This window comes from Colias croceus, chromosome 9 (assembly GCF_905220415.1).
Source record: "Colias croceus chromosome 9, ilColCroc2.1".
NCBI classification, from domain to species: domain Eukaryota; kingdom Metazoa; phylum Arthropoda; class Insecta; order Lepidoptera; family Pieridae; genus Colias; species Colias croceus.
In genome coordinates, this window is record NC_059545.1 from 10,847,796 (window position 1) to 10,864,589 (window position 16,794).

Below are 16,794 nucleotides of genomic sequence, written 5' to 3' on the forward strand. Positions count from 1 at the left end.
TCGCTGTGTAATATTCTAAAAGGAGCCAATGTGAATAAATAAAGTGCAACATAATTGAACAGTGCTTTTACTATTATACTCGATTATTATCTATACCAAACTTTGTACATTGGCCTGGAATATCTCTTTAGTTTCATAATAGATATAACTTTCAACCCAAAAATTTTAACCGTCCCCGAAATGTACAATGGGAGAAACAAAAAGCGAGCAAAAACGTTCACAATGGTTTTTCCATGATGCTTTATAATGATGCGACGTTAAATATAGATTTAAACGAGACCTAAACACTTAATCTCTTTGTGAGAACTTTTAATTACCGCGACCTTCCCGGCTCGCACAGCTTCTAATAACACTACCTCAGCAACACACGGAATTTTAGATCTTAATATTAACGAAATACAGTTCTTTCTGCTGAGTCTTTTTTATTAGAATAATTAGCGCTTCGAGTTGATTTAAGTTCAGATATCGTCGAGAGGATCGCTCAATTTCTCAAACAGAATCCTGTTAAAAATTACGGGAGCCTTTGTGACGTTGGATCGTCAACGGTAATAAAATTTGCGGGATTTTTACATTAGCTACCTTTTATGGGCTTCCCGGTGGGTATTATGTAATCATTCTTAAGTGTGCTTTGGAATAAGTATGAGCTTTATATAAAAAATTTAATGTAGAACTATAATTTTTAATATAAAAAATATGTAAAAGTTTTACCTGTTTAGGACGTTCCGAGGTGAACATTACGAATATCCCAAGGGAATAATACCGGCTCAAAAAGTCTATTGTTTTAATCCGACAAATAATATCTAACAGACCGAACTTTCCGCTTACATGTAAATTTATTGAGTTGTTGACGCCTATTCTAAATAAAGCTATTTCAGTCATATTTACACGTTTTTGTTCTCGCAGGTAATTAATTTCGTCCAACCTCTGTGTCGCAATGTACCTCTTTCTAAATTTCAGCCGAAAAGTTGCGCAATTCGTTCGGGATTAAACGAATTCCACGGCTTCTTTTAGCCGCCACCTCTGCGTTGTTTCACATTATGAAATAACTTGAATATAATTGGATAGAGTTGTAAGAGAACTCTTTGAAAGGATACTCGTTTGAGAAACGTGATTTGTTACGACTAGTAGCTACTACAAACCCTAGAAAATACTAGTAGCTACTAACTAAAAGTTACAAGACATCAAAGGATAAAATTAAACTTTTCATATTGTAAGGTTTTTATCGCTTTGCGTAACAAATTTAAATGCAGCATTTTCCTCTGTATTTTTTACATTAGATATACTAATGCACTGGTTTTGTTTCTACATGGTATGAGATGACGTGGAATGTATCAAATGATATGCGTGTAATTCCTCTCCATTTAATAAGGCAAGATTAACGCAACTTGACATTTTCAAGGACACGTGTCATACTTTCAAAAACATATATTAATTTATTCCTTCGTATAATAATAGAAATCCCGACATTACATAGAGAATTTCATTTATTCGAATAAATTCACTTGGAGATTGAGGAAGGCGATTATATTACGAATTACAATTTTCACGCACATCTGATCTTCCTTTGTGCAGTGAGTTTCGTTTGGCGATGAATTTATCTTATCAAAAGCCTTTATACGTGCCATATCATGTGCCACACGAGCCATATATCGGATTCGTTTAATAGAATATGTATGAATGGCACTTAAATGTAAAAAAATAATCTATATATATAAAACTCAAAGGTGACTGATATAGTGATCTATCAACGCACAGCCCAAACCACTGGACGTATCGGGCTGAAATTTGGCATGCAGGTAGATGCCATAATGTAGGCGTCCCCTAAGAAAGGATTTCCCGAAATTCTTGCGGGAACGGGGAAAAACGGGGATGCACGTACAAAGTCGTGGGCGGAAGCTAGTTATTAATAAAGAAGAAATTTTCAAAGTTTGTCAAATGTATTTTGACGTGATAACGTCTTTAAAATCGTTTTAGTCGGGTGACATGTTCAGAAACTTGTGTCACACCAAAACCTCACGAGCGCGATCGCAGGTATAACGAGAGAGAGACGGACCGATCTCCCGTCTCATCTCGAGCGCTGCCACTACATTATGTTATCACGTAAACATCTCGATCGTAAACCTACTTTACAAACAACCAATTTTTTAATTAGATCGGAAAGCTACGAGAGCTACGAATAACGAGTTGTGTGAATATTTTAATGTAGAAACTGCTAATTAATATTGATATGAAAGAACATAATTAAATCGTTACTCAAAAAAAATATTTTTATGTTATTTCATTTATTATTTTTCAACATGCTTAAACCTAGAGCGCCCTCGAAAATGTTGTGTTTGCTTTGCCTAACATTGTTTTTTGTAAGTATGTTCGTATTATTTTATGAGAGGTTTTTATAAAGGCTTTAGTGACACGTATCCATGCTCGTTTTGAATCGAAATGTGATCCCAGAGTTGAGATTTTACAAAAGACGCAGGTGATGTACCTTAATAAGACCAGAAGTAGTACACTGTTAAAGGATGCGAAAAATGTATCTTTTCAAAAGATATAACAAGTAAAAATCTGGTGTGTATTTCGTAGAATACTTTCGTATTCACAACAATACAATGTGAAATCGTATTAAGGAATAGGGAGTATTTTGTTGTGTTATTATGTTATTAATGTTATTAAAAGATTCTCAGCATTACCTAAATGTACATTGGTATTTAAAATATTGCTGAGAGATTCTAGACGATTTATGAATTATATGCAGTTTACAATAAATAGGAAAAAACTAGTTCTAGTTAAAATGTAAGGTAGTGTATATTAAAAGTGACCATTTGTAAATGATAGAGAGACATTTTTATGAGCATATTAAACAAATTTATCGTAAAATTGAATATTCAACGTTGGTAGATAACAATTTTTATATTCTCGAAGCGGTTGATGCGTAACGTAGCATGTCTACGGAGCTTGTAGACGTGCTACGTCGGCTACGTCGTAGCCTTTTAGACCGTAGCACGAATAACACTGTGATATACATTGAAGTTATAAGGAAATGAAATAATAGATTTTAATATTTTTATTATATTCTTTATTACCTATAATACTCACGTGTTAATTATCGATGGATTTTGTAAATTGAAAATGAAACATACATCCACAGAGTCTACGGTGATATATATTTAACTATTTTCATTGTTGATGTTTTATGATTTTGCTTTTGCATTTTGATAATATGAAAAATAGGTTGCATAAAATTGCATTAATTCTTCAGACTAAAATGAAAAGGACCCGACCAAAAAACAGAAAAAAAGCAAAAGTTAAGTAAGTGAACTTAAAGTTAAAAGTAAATTTCATCCCGTTACAAGTATAGCGGTGTGATACGGCCGCTTTTATGCAATGATCGTAAAATTGCCAAGTCCTAGTTCGCAAGTCACGAGTCGCGACGTAAAGTTAAGAGTGTGTCGGCGTTCGACACTTCATTATAACTTGTACAACTTGCGACTTACCGTCACTACGTGTTTTGCTTTATTTTTAATGAAAGATGTGACATTATTTGCGGTGCCTTGGTGTCGACATAAAGCGACTTGAAAGTTGAATGGTTGGCTATCGAGTTATGTTGTGTTTTTAATAACGAGCTGTTCTTTAAGATAATTATAAATATTATTATTTACTTGCAATTTTGGAAGCCCGTATAGATCACATTTTTGTGCATTAGGTCCGTTCTGTTCAAATACAATAATTGTTAACATAATATTTTATGGTTGGTTGCGGAGTATGTTCTGATAAAACAAATTGTAAATCATAGAATAATATGCTAACGAATAAATACAACTATATAACTCATGATAAATATTCAAATTATAGAAGTAAAGCATCAATTTTAACCTCCATTAATTAAACAAACACGTACTAAGTGTTAAATAATGTTTCTTCATAACATAAACTAGAGCTGCGGTTTGAGCCCTGGATAAATAAATTTACTAACAATTACGCGAAACGAATTCGTAATTATCTCTCATAATTGTGTAAACATTATGACTCAAAAGCTTCTTGTTGAGGCAATAAGGTTCACTTTTGCTTGGTAAAACTTGGTTAAGTAAAACGCACGTCTAATCTTGATAACGTTTATTTCGTTACTAACACAGATCACTGAACAAGTAATATGGTTACTAATTTCTAAAGCCACATACTAGCGCCGCGGCGGCGCGTACATACCGCCCACCAAAACCTATAGGTAACTAGGTTTTATCTTAATTGGCTAACATTTTTGCTTAACGTTTTGCATTACATACCATCGAATCTAAACTTAAACATGCATTCTTCAAATAAACAAAAACAAAATGATTTTTAAATTAAGTTATATAAATCAACAATCAGTATCTGTTATTATCTAAACATTGTACATTTAGATTAATTATGTAATAACATTTTTTTTTTATAATTTAAATAGGCAACTAATATTCAAAAATCCAAGTCATTATTTATAGGTAATGGGCATAATTTGGAAATTGATCGCTTCATCAATTTTCCGCGGCATTTTAAAGAATACACACGACATATCCCGTCTGCTCCCGAATGTTTTTCTAGGATACGACCTAAAGCCCATTTACCAGGAGGTAAATGTTCTTCCACGACCAGGACCACATCTCCCACTTTGAATTCATCTTGTCGTTTTAGCCATTTGGGTCGTTGCTGTAGACGTGACAAATATTCTGTTTGCCATCTCTTCCAAAAGTCTTGTAGTAACCTTTGTGCATACTGCCATCGTGAAAGTCTGTTAAGGTTTATGTCTCTCAAGTCTGGTTCTGGTATATTGAATGGGGCTTCACCAATGAGAAAGTGACCAGGTGTAAGAATATTCAAATTATCGGTATCTGTATTGTCGATTGGACACAACGGTCTGGAATTTAAGCATGCTTCTATCTGGCACAGTAATGTTGTCATCTCTTCGAAAGTTAGATGCTTATCTAAAATTCTTCGCAAGTGATATTTGATGGATTTCACCCCCGCTTCCCATAAGCCTCCAAAATTTGGACTGTAAGGTGGATTGAAGTGCCATTGTATGCCATCTTCTGCTAAAGTAGCTGGTAGATGGCCTGGTATTTGTAAATTAGCCTGTTGGAACAGCTCCAACAATTCCTTGTTGGCACCTACAAAATTAGTGCCTTGATCGCTCCAAATGTGGCTACATCTTCCCCTTCGAGCTACAAAACGTTTTAACGCGCCTAAGAAAGAATCAGTGCTTAAATCCCCAACTAATTCCAAATGAACTGCTTTGGTAGACATACATACAAATATGCAAATGTATGCCTTATTGGTTTTGGACCCTCTACCCCTTGAAGTTAAAATTTGCAGTGGACCAGCAAAATCTACGCCGGAGTGTAAAAATGGCCGTGACGGAGTCACCCTCATCTCAGGTAAGTCTCCCATAATTTGTAATCTGGGTTTTGCTTTAAGTCTCGCACATATAAAGCACTTATTGATATATGATGAAACAAGTGATTTAATTTTAATAATCCAAAAACGGCTTCTTATATAATTTATAGTCAATTGTGTACCACCGTGTAGCGTCTTTTTGTGTGCATCAGCTATTATTAAAGTAGTTAAACAGCTCTTATTGCTTAAAATCATGGGATGTTTCTCGATTTCTACAAGATGGGCATGCCTGAGTCTGCCGCCCACCCTGAGAATATTTTCAGCGTCCAGGTAAGGATTAAGATTTTTAATACAACTGTTGCGTTTTATTTCTTTCCTTTGTTTTAAATCTTCTATTTCTACTGAAAAAGATTCCCTTTGGTCTAATCTTACACATTTGTTTAAACTGTCATGTAGCTCATTTGTAGTTATAGCCTTAACTTCTTTAATTTTCCTTACATTCAGAAACCGTGTGCAATAGACTATTGCTCTCAGTAATTCATATAAGTTATTAAAATTTTTAAATTTATTTGACCAATGTGCCTCATCTACTATTTTTGTATTTGCTATAATATTTTTCCTTTTTTCTAGGTTAGTGTTATAAACGGAATTTTTCAAAGAAAGCTGCTCATCTCGTAGCCATTTTGGACCTTCCCACCATAATTTACAATTTTTAAGTTCAGGTAATAACATTCCACGTGAAGCAACATCGGCAGGATTTTCTACAGAAGGTACGTGGTACCATTTATTTCCTATAGTTTCTAATATAGTTGCAACCCGATTCCGTACAAAGGTTTGCCATCGAGAAAGATCTCCTTGAAGCCAGGACAAAACTACGGTTGAATCTGTCCAACCATATATCCGATCGGTTGGTATGTGTGTAGCGTCACTTATTTGTTTTAATAATTTGGCAAGTAAAACTGCGCCACATAATTCTAAACGAGGCAGTGATACAGGTTTAACAGGTGCAACGCGACTCTTCGCAGCTATAATGCCTGTAACATATGTATTATTTTCTACTTTGACTCTCAGGTAAGCTACTGCGCCATATGCCTTTGAAGATGCATCACAAAAGCCATGCACTGTAACATCAGACATATTTTTAGTATGACTGTATAACCATCTATTTATTTTTATATCTTTTATATTTCTTAAACTTTCTTTAATCTTTAACCAATCTTCTTTTATTTCAGGTACTACTTCTTCATCCCAAGAAATTCTCATCAACCACAATTTTTGAATTATTATTTTTGCAGGCAGGAGTACAGGAGTTAACCAACCGAGAGGATCAAACAAGCGTTGAATCTCCGAGAGTATGGTTCTTTTGGTTATGTTTGCCGGTGACGCAGGTAAGTCAGCATAATAATGTAAAGTATCATCGACCACATTCCATGATAGCCCTAACGTCTTTACTGTTCCTTCAAACTTAAAATCTATACTCAGGCGAGAGCTTAGTTCATCGGAAGAAAAGTTTTTCAAAAAATCCTTATTATTTGATGACCATTTCTGTAATTTCATTCCTCCTCTACTAAGTATATTTGAAATTTGTTTCGCTATTTTTGTAGCATCTTCTACCGAATCCTGACCGGATAGTAAATCGTCCATAAAAAAATCATTTTTTATTACATTAACAGCCGCAGGATAGCCTTCTCCTTCATCGTTAGCAATTTGGTGAAGAGTTTTTACAGCAAGATAAGGTGCCGATGCTGTGCCGAAAGTAACTGTCAATAAACGATAATCCTTTATAGGCTCATCAATGCTATTCCTCCATACAATTCTTTGATAGTCAGCGTCCTCTGTTTTTATTAATATTTGCCTATACATTTTTTCTATGTCTGCGTCAAAGGCAATTTTCCGAAGTCGCCATCTCATAATCAAGGATCTCATATCTTCTTGTAGCAGTGGACCAACAAGTAAGTCGTCATTGAGCGATATATTATTTTTACCTGTTGCAGACGCGTTGAAAACTACTCTAACTTTTGTTGTATCACTTGCTTCTCTAATAACTGGATGATGCGGTAAGTAAATAGATGGGTTATTAATTTCGCTTTCGGGAACTTCCTCCATGTGGTTTAACTTTAAATATTCATTAATCACATTTATATACTCTCTCTTTAAATCCGGGGATTTGACAAATTTGGATTCTAATTGCTTAAATCTGAAAATTGAAATATCACGGGTATCACCTTGTGTTGCTCGTGGGGGTTCGTGTTTTACAGGTAATTTTACAACATATCTTCCTTCCGCTGTCCTTGTATATGTATCTTTATATGTTCGTTCACATGTTTCTTCTTCTATGCTTAATTTTTTGTTTGTTTCAGGATCCAGCTCCCACAACCTTTGCAACATTTCATCCACATCTATACGATGGTGCATAACTAGCATTTCATTATTAGATTTCATTTCCGTATTGTCTAACACGGAACCGAATAATATCCATCCCAAGCTTGTTTCTTGTGCGCATGGTGAACCAGGAGGACCCTTGATCAAAGGTTCTTTGATTATTTGTGCATATGTGGTTACGCCCAGCAGCATATCAATCCGTCCAGGTATATTGTATGTGTGATCGGCTAATACAAGACCTTGAAGATGTGACCATGAATTTTCACTGTCTATCAAATGTTTGGATGGTAACACATTTGTTAAACGAGTAGTAGAAATGACATATGCATCAATGAACAGTTGGAACTTGTCGTCATATCTTGATAAAAGCTCTAATCCCACCGTGTGTTTTACCTTAGCTTGTGTAGATCCTATTCCCGTAATACTTACATCTATAGCCAATGGTTTACGTTTAACTTTAAGCAGTTGAGCAGCTCGTTCGCTTATAAAGTTCGCTTGTGAGCCTTGGTCTATTAGCGTGCGGAGTACAGTTATTCTGCCGGCGCCATCTGTAACAGGGACAAGAGCGGTAGCTAGCAGAGCAGAACCTTGTTTGGTTGCTACGAAAGAAGAGATAGTGTTAACCTGTTCCTCCAAGTGTTGCTCCTGCTGTTCTTCGTCTATCTCATCCTCCACCTGATTAAAGTGCGATTCTATGTTGCTGGGTTTGACCACGGCCATTGACTGATGCAACAAAGAATGATGACGCCGTTGACATACCTTACAAGAAACCCGCAAACGACATTTGCTCACCACATGCCCACTGCATAAACAATTAAAGCAAATATTATTGGAACGAACAAACTCATTCTTTTGTTGTGGTGTAAGTGATATAAATTCTTTACAGTGGCATAAAGCATGTTCTAGTTGACATTTTGGACAGGGTTTAAATTGCACTGCGGGCGTCGCTATATGGAATGACCTTTCTTTAGATGTCGATGGCGATAATAACTCCAAAGTACGAAATTTTAATTGCAAAAACTGTTGTAATTGTTCCCAACTTGGTAATTTGTCGGTATCATTCTGGACATACTCTTCCCAATCCTTATGTGACTCTGGGTCCAATTTCTGTACAACCAGAAATATAATTAAAGGATCCCAAGAGTCTGTGATTATGTTTATGTTTTTTAAACTATTAAGGCACTCTGTGGTAGTGTCCAGTAAGTTCTTTATTAATTTATAATTTTGTGAGCTCATTTTCTTTTGATTAAATAATCTTTTTAATATTGAATTAACCATCATTTTTTTATTTCCAAATCGTTTATTTAATAAATTCCAGGATTGCTCATAATTCGCTTGTGTTATCTGAACATGTTTTAATATATTTTCAGCTTCACCAGTTAAGCTACTCTTTAAGTAATATAATTTTTGTACATCCCCAAGCGCGGAGTTATTATGCACCAATGACTGAAACATGTCTCTGTACGAGGGCCAATCTTCATATGACCCCGAAAACGTCGGTAGCAAGATTTTAGGCAGCTTTAACTGCTCGTTTGCGTTATTTGCTACTTCCAAACTTGTTCCATAGGCAGGACTCTTATTAGCGTTTATTAAAAGATCTTTTAGATCGGCCTTGATGCATAAATAAAGATCTTCAAATACAAAAAAATCTTCGTTCACAAAATACGATATTTCAGATTTCTTTTCTTTAGGCACTGTTCTCACCAAACTATTGTGAGCCTCTTTAAAAGTGTTCCAATACTCCTCAATACTTTGTAAGCGGGCTTCCACGTACCCCTTCGTCAGTCGTTGTTTTGGACACTTTTTTAAATTAGTTTGCGCCTTTTGTAACAATAAAGCCGTATCCTCCAATAAGGCCAGTAACTGCTCGACACCACTCATGTTTAGTCTTTTATCAATATTGTACGAGTAACGAATAAACGTGTAAGTAAATAACAATAATCTGTAACTTGTCACTCAATAGAATCCTTCCGTAGAAACCGGTTCGTCGATGTAATTAGCATTAACGCTCATTGATTCTATCCGGCGATGGACCATATGTTGAGGCAATAAGGTTCACTTTTGCTTGGTAAAACTTGGTTAAGTAAAACGCACGTCTAATCTTGATAACGTTTATTTCGTTACTAACACAGATCACTGAACAAGTAATATGGTTACTAATTTCTAAAGCTACATACTAGCGGCGGCGCGTACACTTCTAGTCTATACTTTCAATAAAGGCTATTGAAGTAAAATATACGTCAGATAATATAGTTTATAATTCTCGTAACCTATATATAATAGAGTTTAGAAATTGAATTTCTGTCAATTAAATCAATTAGGTTTTCTGATCAATGATTGTATTAAATTTTTATGGTGTACTTACTTTCCAACAATCTTCATTTGTAACGTAATGTTCTAGTAATCCACGTAAATTTCGTAAAATCCAAAATAATTAAATTGAAAGCAATGACAAAGTGCCATACTGGTATAAATTCGATGTCATTAATAGAAAATTACTCAAGAGTTGCGATGAGAGGCGTCCCCGTGGTGCTGTCACGGGTTTAACATTAATCCATTCATCTTGGTGCCACTTGTTGGTGTAGCAGATGCTATTTTATAAGTCACTTTACATTGTTTATGAACCACAAGTTTAATTAAAGATAAATGGATTTTAAATATTTCTCTAATCCGACTCAGGACTAAAAATAAAGGCATTGGTTTCCTCATCGAAATAAAAATTTTACAGTTTTTGCACATGCAACATGTTTCGGGTAAATACATTAACTAATTGCTAGTTCATAATCGTACCTAGCTGCCAGTACTCATTATATTATAACTATAAAAAAACTTAATAAAAAATATATAAAAATCTAGTTATAAAATACCTAATGATAGCATAAATCGAAGCACGTGCAAGCGCAAAGATGTGAACGCGGCAGTAATTAAGGCCGTTCTTGTAGGACGTTCAAGTGACGCGGCTGCCGGCTCGCCCGCCGCGGCCTCGCGACCGAATGGCTAGGAAACGAGCGGATGGAAACACAGCGCCATCTCGTGTTAAAGGTGGTAATGGTTAAGGAGATAGAATTATGTCCGTGAACTTAGCAGAGCATTTTTAGCAGATCAAAAAAATAATGTGAGTTCTTATCGCGTGCAGTTGAGTTCTATAGTTCCTGATACTTTTTAGAAATAGTTCTGGCGTTTTTACCTGAAAAAACGACATTTGAAAAAATGATCTGCCAACTTCCCGTAGCAGAGCATTTTTAGCAGATCAAAAAAATAATGTGAGTTCTTATCGCGTGCAGTTGGGTTCTAGAGTTCCTGATACTTTTTAGAAATAGTTCTGGCGTTTTTACCTGAAAAAACGTCATTTGAAAAAATAACTTAGCAGAGCATTTTTAGCGGATCAAAAAAATAATGTGAGTTCTTATCGCGTGCAGTTGAGTTCTAGAGTTCCTGATACTTTTTAGAAATAGTTCTGGCGTTTTTACCTGAAAAAACGACATTTGAAAAAATGATCTGCCAACTTCCCGTAGCAGATCATTTTTAACAGATCAAAAAAATAATGTGAGTTCTTATTGCGTGCAGTTGAGTTCTAGAGTTCCTGATACTTTTTAGAAATAGTTCTGGCGTTTTTACCTGAAAAAACGACATTTGAAAAAATGATCTGCCAACTTCCCGTAGCAGAGCATTTTTAGCAGATCAAAAAAATAATGTGAGTTCTTATCGCGTGCAGTTGAGTTCTAGAGTTCTTGATACTTTTTAGAAATAGTTCTGGCGTTTTTACCTGAAAAAACGACATTTGAAAAAATAACTTAGCAGAGCATTTTTAGCGGATCAAAAAAATAATGTGAGTTCTTATCGCGTGCAGTTGAGTTCTAGAGTTCCTGATACTTTTTAGAAATAGTTCTGGCGTTTTTACCTGAAAAAACGACATTTGAAAAAATGATCTGCCAACTTCCCGTAGCAGAGCATTTTTAGCAGATCAAAAAAATAATGTGAGTTCTTATCGCGTGCAGTTGAGTTCTAGAGTTCCTGATACTTTTTAGAAATAGTTCTGGCGTTTTTACCTGAAAAAACGACATTTGAAAAAAGGTTCTGCCAACTTCCCGTACTAGATAATTTTTAGCGGATCAAAAGAATAATGTGAGTTCTTATCGCGTGCAGTTGAGTTCTAGAGTTCCTGATACTTTTTAGAAATAGTTCTGGCGTTTTTACCTGAAAAAACGACATTTGAAAAAATAACTTAGCAGAGCATTTTTAGCGGATCAAAAAAATAATGTGAGTTCTTATCGCGTGCAGTTGAGTTCTAGAGTTCCTGATACTTTTTAGAAATAGTTCTGGCATTTTTACCTGAAAAAACGACATTTGAAAAAATGATCTGCCAACTTCCCGTACTAGATAATTTTTAGCGGATCAAAAAAATAATGTGAGTTCTTATTGCGTGCAGTTGAGTTCTAGAGTTCTTGATACTTTTTAGAAATAGTTCTGGCGTTTTTACCTGAAAAAACGACATTTGAAAAAATGATCTGCCAACTTCCCGTAGCAGAGCATTTTTAGCAGATCAAAAAAATAATGTGAGTTCTTATCGCGTGCAGTTGAGTTCTAGAGTTCCTGATACTTTTTAGAAATAGTTCTGGCGTTTTTACCTTAAAAAACGACATTTGAAAAATAACTTAGCAGTGCATTTTTAGCAGATCAAAAAAATAATGTGAGTTCTTATCGCGTGCACTTGAGTTCTAGAGTTCCTGATACTTTTTAGAAATAGTTCTGGCGTTTTTACCTGAAAAAACGTCATTTGAAAAAATAACTTAGCAGAGCATTTTTAGCGGATCAAAAAAATAATGTGAGTTCTTATCGCGTGCAGTTGAGTTCTAGAGTTCCTGATTCTTTTTAGAAATAGTTCTGGCGTTTTTACCTGAAAAAATGACATTTGAAAAAATAACTTAGCAGAGCATTTTTAGCGGATCAAAAAAATAATGTGAGTTCTTATCGCGTGCAGTTGAGTTCTAGAGTTCCTGATACTTTTTTGAAATAGTTCTGGTGTTTTTACCTGAAAAAACGACATTTGAAAAAATGATCTGCCAACTTCCCGTAGCAGATCATTTTTAGCAGATCAAAAAAATAATGTGAGTACTTATCGCGTGCAGTTGAGTTCTATAGTTCCTGATACTTTTTAGAAATAGTTCTGGCGTTTTTACCTTAAAAACGACATTTGAAAAAATGATTTTCACACATTTCCGTGCGATTTTAGAAATTACATTCATTTCCTAGGAATTTAATAGAATGACGGATTACATACATTTCCGTTAACATATATACTATGTTATCGCAAATGTATGAAATCAAGGAATTGTATACAAATCCTAGGAAATGTGTACAATTCTGATACCATTTAGGAAATGTATAAAATGTTGTTTAATTAACTATTTAATGCATAGATATCCTAGGAAATGTATAGTCTTCCTCGGAATTGTATATAATTCCAATATCGTATTAGGAAATGTAAAAAGTAAATGATTTCTGTAATAAAACACGTTGTTATTTTTTTATTATAGCACTTATTGAGACAATCGGGTAAAGAACTCAACTGCACGCGATAAGTACTCACATTATTTTTTTGATCTGCTAAAAATGATCTGCTACGGGAAGTTGGCAGATCATTTTTTCAAATGTCGTTTTTTCAGGTAAAAACGCCAGAACTATTTCTAAAAAGTATCAAGAACTCTAGAACTCAACTGCACGCAATAAGAACTCACATTATTTTTTTGATCCGCTAAAAATTATCTAGTACGGGAAGTTGGCAGATCATTTTTTCAAATGTCGTTTTTTCAGGTAAAAATGCCAGAACTATTTCTAAAAAGTATCAGGAACTCTAGAACTCAACTGCACGCGATAAGAACTCACATTATTTTTTTGATCCGCTAAAAATGCTCTGCTAAGTTATTTTTTCAAATGTCGTTTTTTCAGGTAAAAACGCCAGAACTATTTCTAAAAAGTATCAGGAACTCTAGAACTCAACTGCACGCGATTAGAACTCACATTATTCTTTTGATCCGCTAAAAATTATCTAGTACGGGAAGTTGGCAGAACCTTTTTTCAAATGTCGTTTTTTCAGGTAAAAACGCCAGAACTATTTCTAAAAAGTATCAGGAACTCTAGAACTCAAGTGCACGCGATAAGAACTCACATTATTTTTTTGATCTGCTAAAAATGCACTGCTAAGTTATTTTTCAAATGTCGTTTTTTAAGGTAAAAACGCCAGAACTATTTCTAAAAAGTATCAGGAACTCTAGAACTCAACTGCACGCGATAAGAACTCACATTATTTTTTTGATCTGCTAAAAATGCTCTGCTACGGGAAGTTGGCAGATCATTTTTTCAAATGTCGTTTTTTCAGGTAAAAATGCCAGAAATATTTCTAAAAAGTATCAGGAACTCTAGAACTCAACTGCACGCAATAAGAACTCACATTATTTTTTTGATCTGTTAAAAATGATCTGCTACGGGAAGTTGGCAGATAATTTTTTCAAATGTCGTTTTTTCAGGTAAAAACGCCAGAACTATTTCTAAAAAGTATCAGGAACTCTAGAACTCAACTGCACGCGATAAGAACTCACATTATTTTTTTGATCCGCTAAAAATGCTCTGCTAAGTTATTTTTTCAAATGTCGTTTTTTCAGGTTAAAACGCCAGAACTATTTCTAAAAAGTATCAGAAACTGTAGAACTCAACTGCACGCGATAAGATCTCACATATTTTTTTTTGATCCGCTAAAAATTATGTAATACGGGAAGTTGGCAGATCATTTTTTCAAATGTCGTTTTTTCAGGTAAAAACGCCAGAACTATTTCTAAAAAGTATCAAGAACTCTAGAACTCAACTGCACGCGATAAGAACTCACATTATTTTTTTGATCCGCTAAAAATGCTCTGCTAAGTTATTTTTTCAAATGTCGTTTTTTCAGGTAAAAACGCCAGAACTATTTCTAAAAAGTATCAGGAACTCTAGAACTCAACTGCACGCGATAAGAACTCACATTATTTTTTTGATCTGCTAAAAATGCTCTGCTAAGATATTTTTTCAAATGTCGTTTTTTCAGGTAAAAACGCCAGAACTATTTCTAAAAAGTATCAGGAACTCTAGAACTCAACTGCACGCGATAAGAACTCACATTATTTTTTTGATCTGCTAAAAATGCTCTGCTACGGGAAGTTGGCAGATCATTTTTTCAAATGTCGTTTTTTCAGGTAAAAACGCCAGAACTATTTCTAAAAAGTATCAGGAACTATAGAACTCAACTGCACGCGATAAGAACTCACATTATTTTTTTGATCTGCTAAAAATGCTCTGCTAAGTTCACGGACATGATAGAATTCAGAACGAAAGTTAATGTAAACTTGGCATATATTGCCTATTGCATTATCATGTTTGTAGATATTTACGTGAAGATTTAATTGCATCGTTGGTCTCCTATAAATAACAGTCACTCTCTTCTGCGTTATTTGATGTCAATTTTATACATTTATTTTATCATAAGTTATAAGTTGTAAGTAATAACTTATAAGTTGCTTGTTTCATGGCCCCCCATGAATGCCAACTGGATTGCGCTAAGCGTCTCGTTAACTAGGCCAACACTTAACGGAGGGTACAGAACATACCTAGTCTATAGATTTTTATTCCAATATAAAAAGCAGGGTTTTATAAATGTATTTTTTAAAAATTAGTTCTCAAATACATAAAGAAGATTATTTTGTTTGATATTACTTCAATACAACTGGAATATTTTAAGTACAACTTCAATTTTCCGACAGCTCCTTACAACTGATATAATGCTCTAACAAAACCATTTTTATAGCTTTTCAGTTTTCTACTACATATAATAAATTTATACATATTTGGACGATTGAATTATGGCCAGAAATTTTTAAGATACAAACTTACAATCTAAGCAACTTCGACAAATAGAAATCCTATTTTTATACTTGCATCTCGCAGTAAGATTCGATTAGTTCCAAGTCAGCACGGCTGTCCGTTGTAAGTTTAATTGTACACTATAAACATTGCCCCGTTCGGTTCACGGATAACCGCACTCGATATCTGCTGTTTCCACACGAGCGGCGGCGATATGTACACGACGTGTTTCTTTGGATGTAACATTACGTGGGATTCTAAATGTTTAGACAGTGTTTGTTGTGGTACAGTCTTTGTATAAATAAATAAAAAGTAAAACTATACCCTTCGTAGAATAGGGCTAACAATGTTAACATATTGTAAGGACGAAAGATTTGATCAAGTGTGTAACAGATTATCTGCTACATCTATTTTGAAAATAATGCCTAAATGTGATAAGCTTTTTATTGTTTGAAGTACGATTAGTTTAGTTGACTATATCTTTTTTTTTTCAGGGCATATTCCGTTTGGCCTGCGAGCACGTGATCCGCACGATGCGGCGCGGCCGCGAGACGCTGCTAACGCTGCTAGAAGCGTTCGTATACGATCCGCTTGTGGAGTGGGGCGGCGGCAGGCGGCGCCGCGGCGCGAGGCACGTGCGCGCCGCGCGGGCCATGCTGGCCGTGCGCGTGCAGGAGCTGCGACACGGCGTCACCGAAGTCACGTATGTTGAGCTGAGCTTTATGTTTATCCTTGTAGACAAGCAGATAAATTATTTAATCTAACTTTGAACACATTGAGCAACATGGTAAGGTAGTAATTTTTCATTGAGATTATGTACCTGTATTTTGCCAAATGATGAATCTGAATTGTAGTATTACATCTCAGCAGATTATCGATCAATTCTATTTTGCATTATTTTATGGGTTACACAACATTGAGAAAGAAAGTGATGATTTGAGATAAACATCGCTGTATAAACGTCAAACCAGTGAGAAAATATTTTCCTTATCTTTGAGCTATTTATTTCCGAAGATGAGACGGAACGGAAATAATATAACATGTGAATAAAACAATCCGCCTCGGATTCGGAATTCTTTCCCCTTGTGTCGATTACAAGTAATAACAGTGAGAGATAGGGAAAATATCGTATATTCGCTCTTCAAAGCTGTAGCGAAACAT

At 35.0% G+C, this 16,794-nt stretch overlaps 2 protein-coding genes and 1 long non-coding RNA gene across 3 annotated transcripts in view; 2 read left to right on the plus strand and 1 right to left on the minus strand.

The window, feature by feature from the left end:
- Positions 1 to 16,794, plus strand: part of LOC123694591 (serine/threonine-protein kinase SMG1) — a 113,539-nt gene that overhangs the window by 88,662 nt on the left and 8,083 nt on the right. The window contains exon 2 of the mRNA XM_045640061.1: positions 16,128 to 16,336. Within this exon, the coding sequence (XP_045496017.1) occupies positions 16,128 to 16,336 (209 nt within the window). The remainder of the gene's footprint in view (positions 1 to 16,127; positions 16,337 to 16,794) is intronic.
- LOC123694229 lies at positions 4,419 to 7,097 on the plus strand. Its single transcript, XR_006751788.1, has 2 exons — positions 4,419 to 6,128; positions 6,654 to 7,097. It is a non-coding gene; the product is annotated as an uncharacterized LOC123694229 (long non-coding RNA).
- Positions 8,149 to 9,661, minus strand: LOC123694226. The gene is made up of 2 exons (XM_045639601.1): positions 8,365 to 9,661; positions 8,149 to 8,288 (listed from the first exon to the last, which is right to left on the minus strand). Exons 1-2 carry the CDS (start codon positions 9,619 to 9,621, stop codon positions 8,271 to 8,273), a joined length of 1,275 nt encoding a protein of 424 aa, XP_045495557.1. The 5' UTR covers positions 9,622 to 9,661; the 3' UTR covers positions 8,149 to 8,270.

Excerpts from the sequence above, each read along its gene's own strand:
- LOC123694226 (XM_045639601.1), bottom strand. The coding sequence starts at position 9,621 with ATGAGTGGTGTCGAGCAGTTACTGGCCTTATTGGAGGATACGGCTTTA.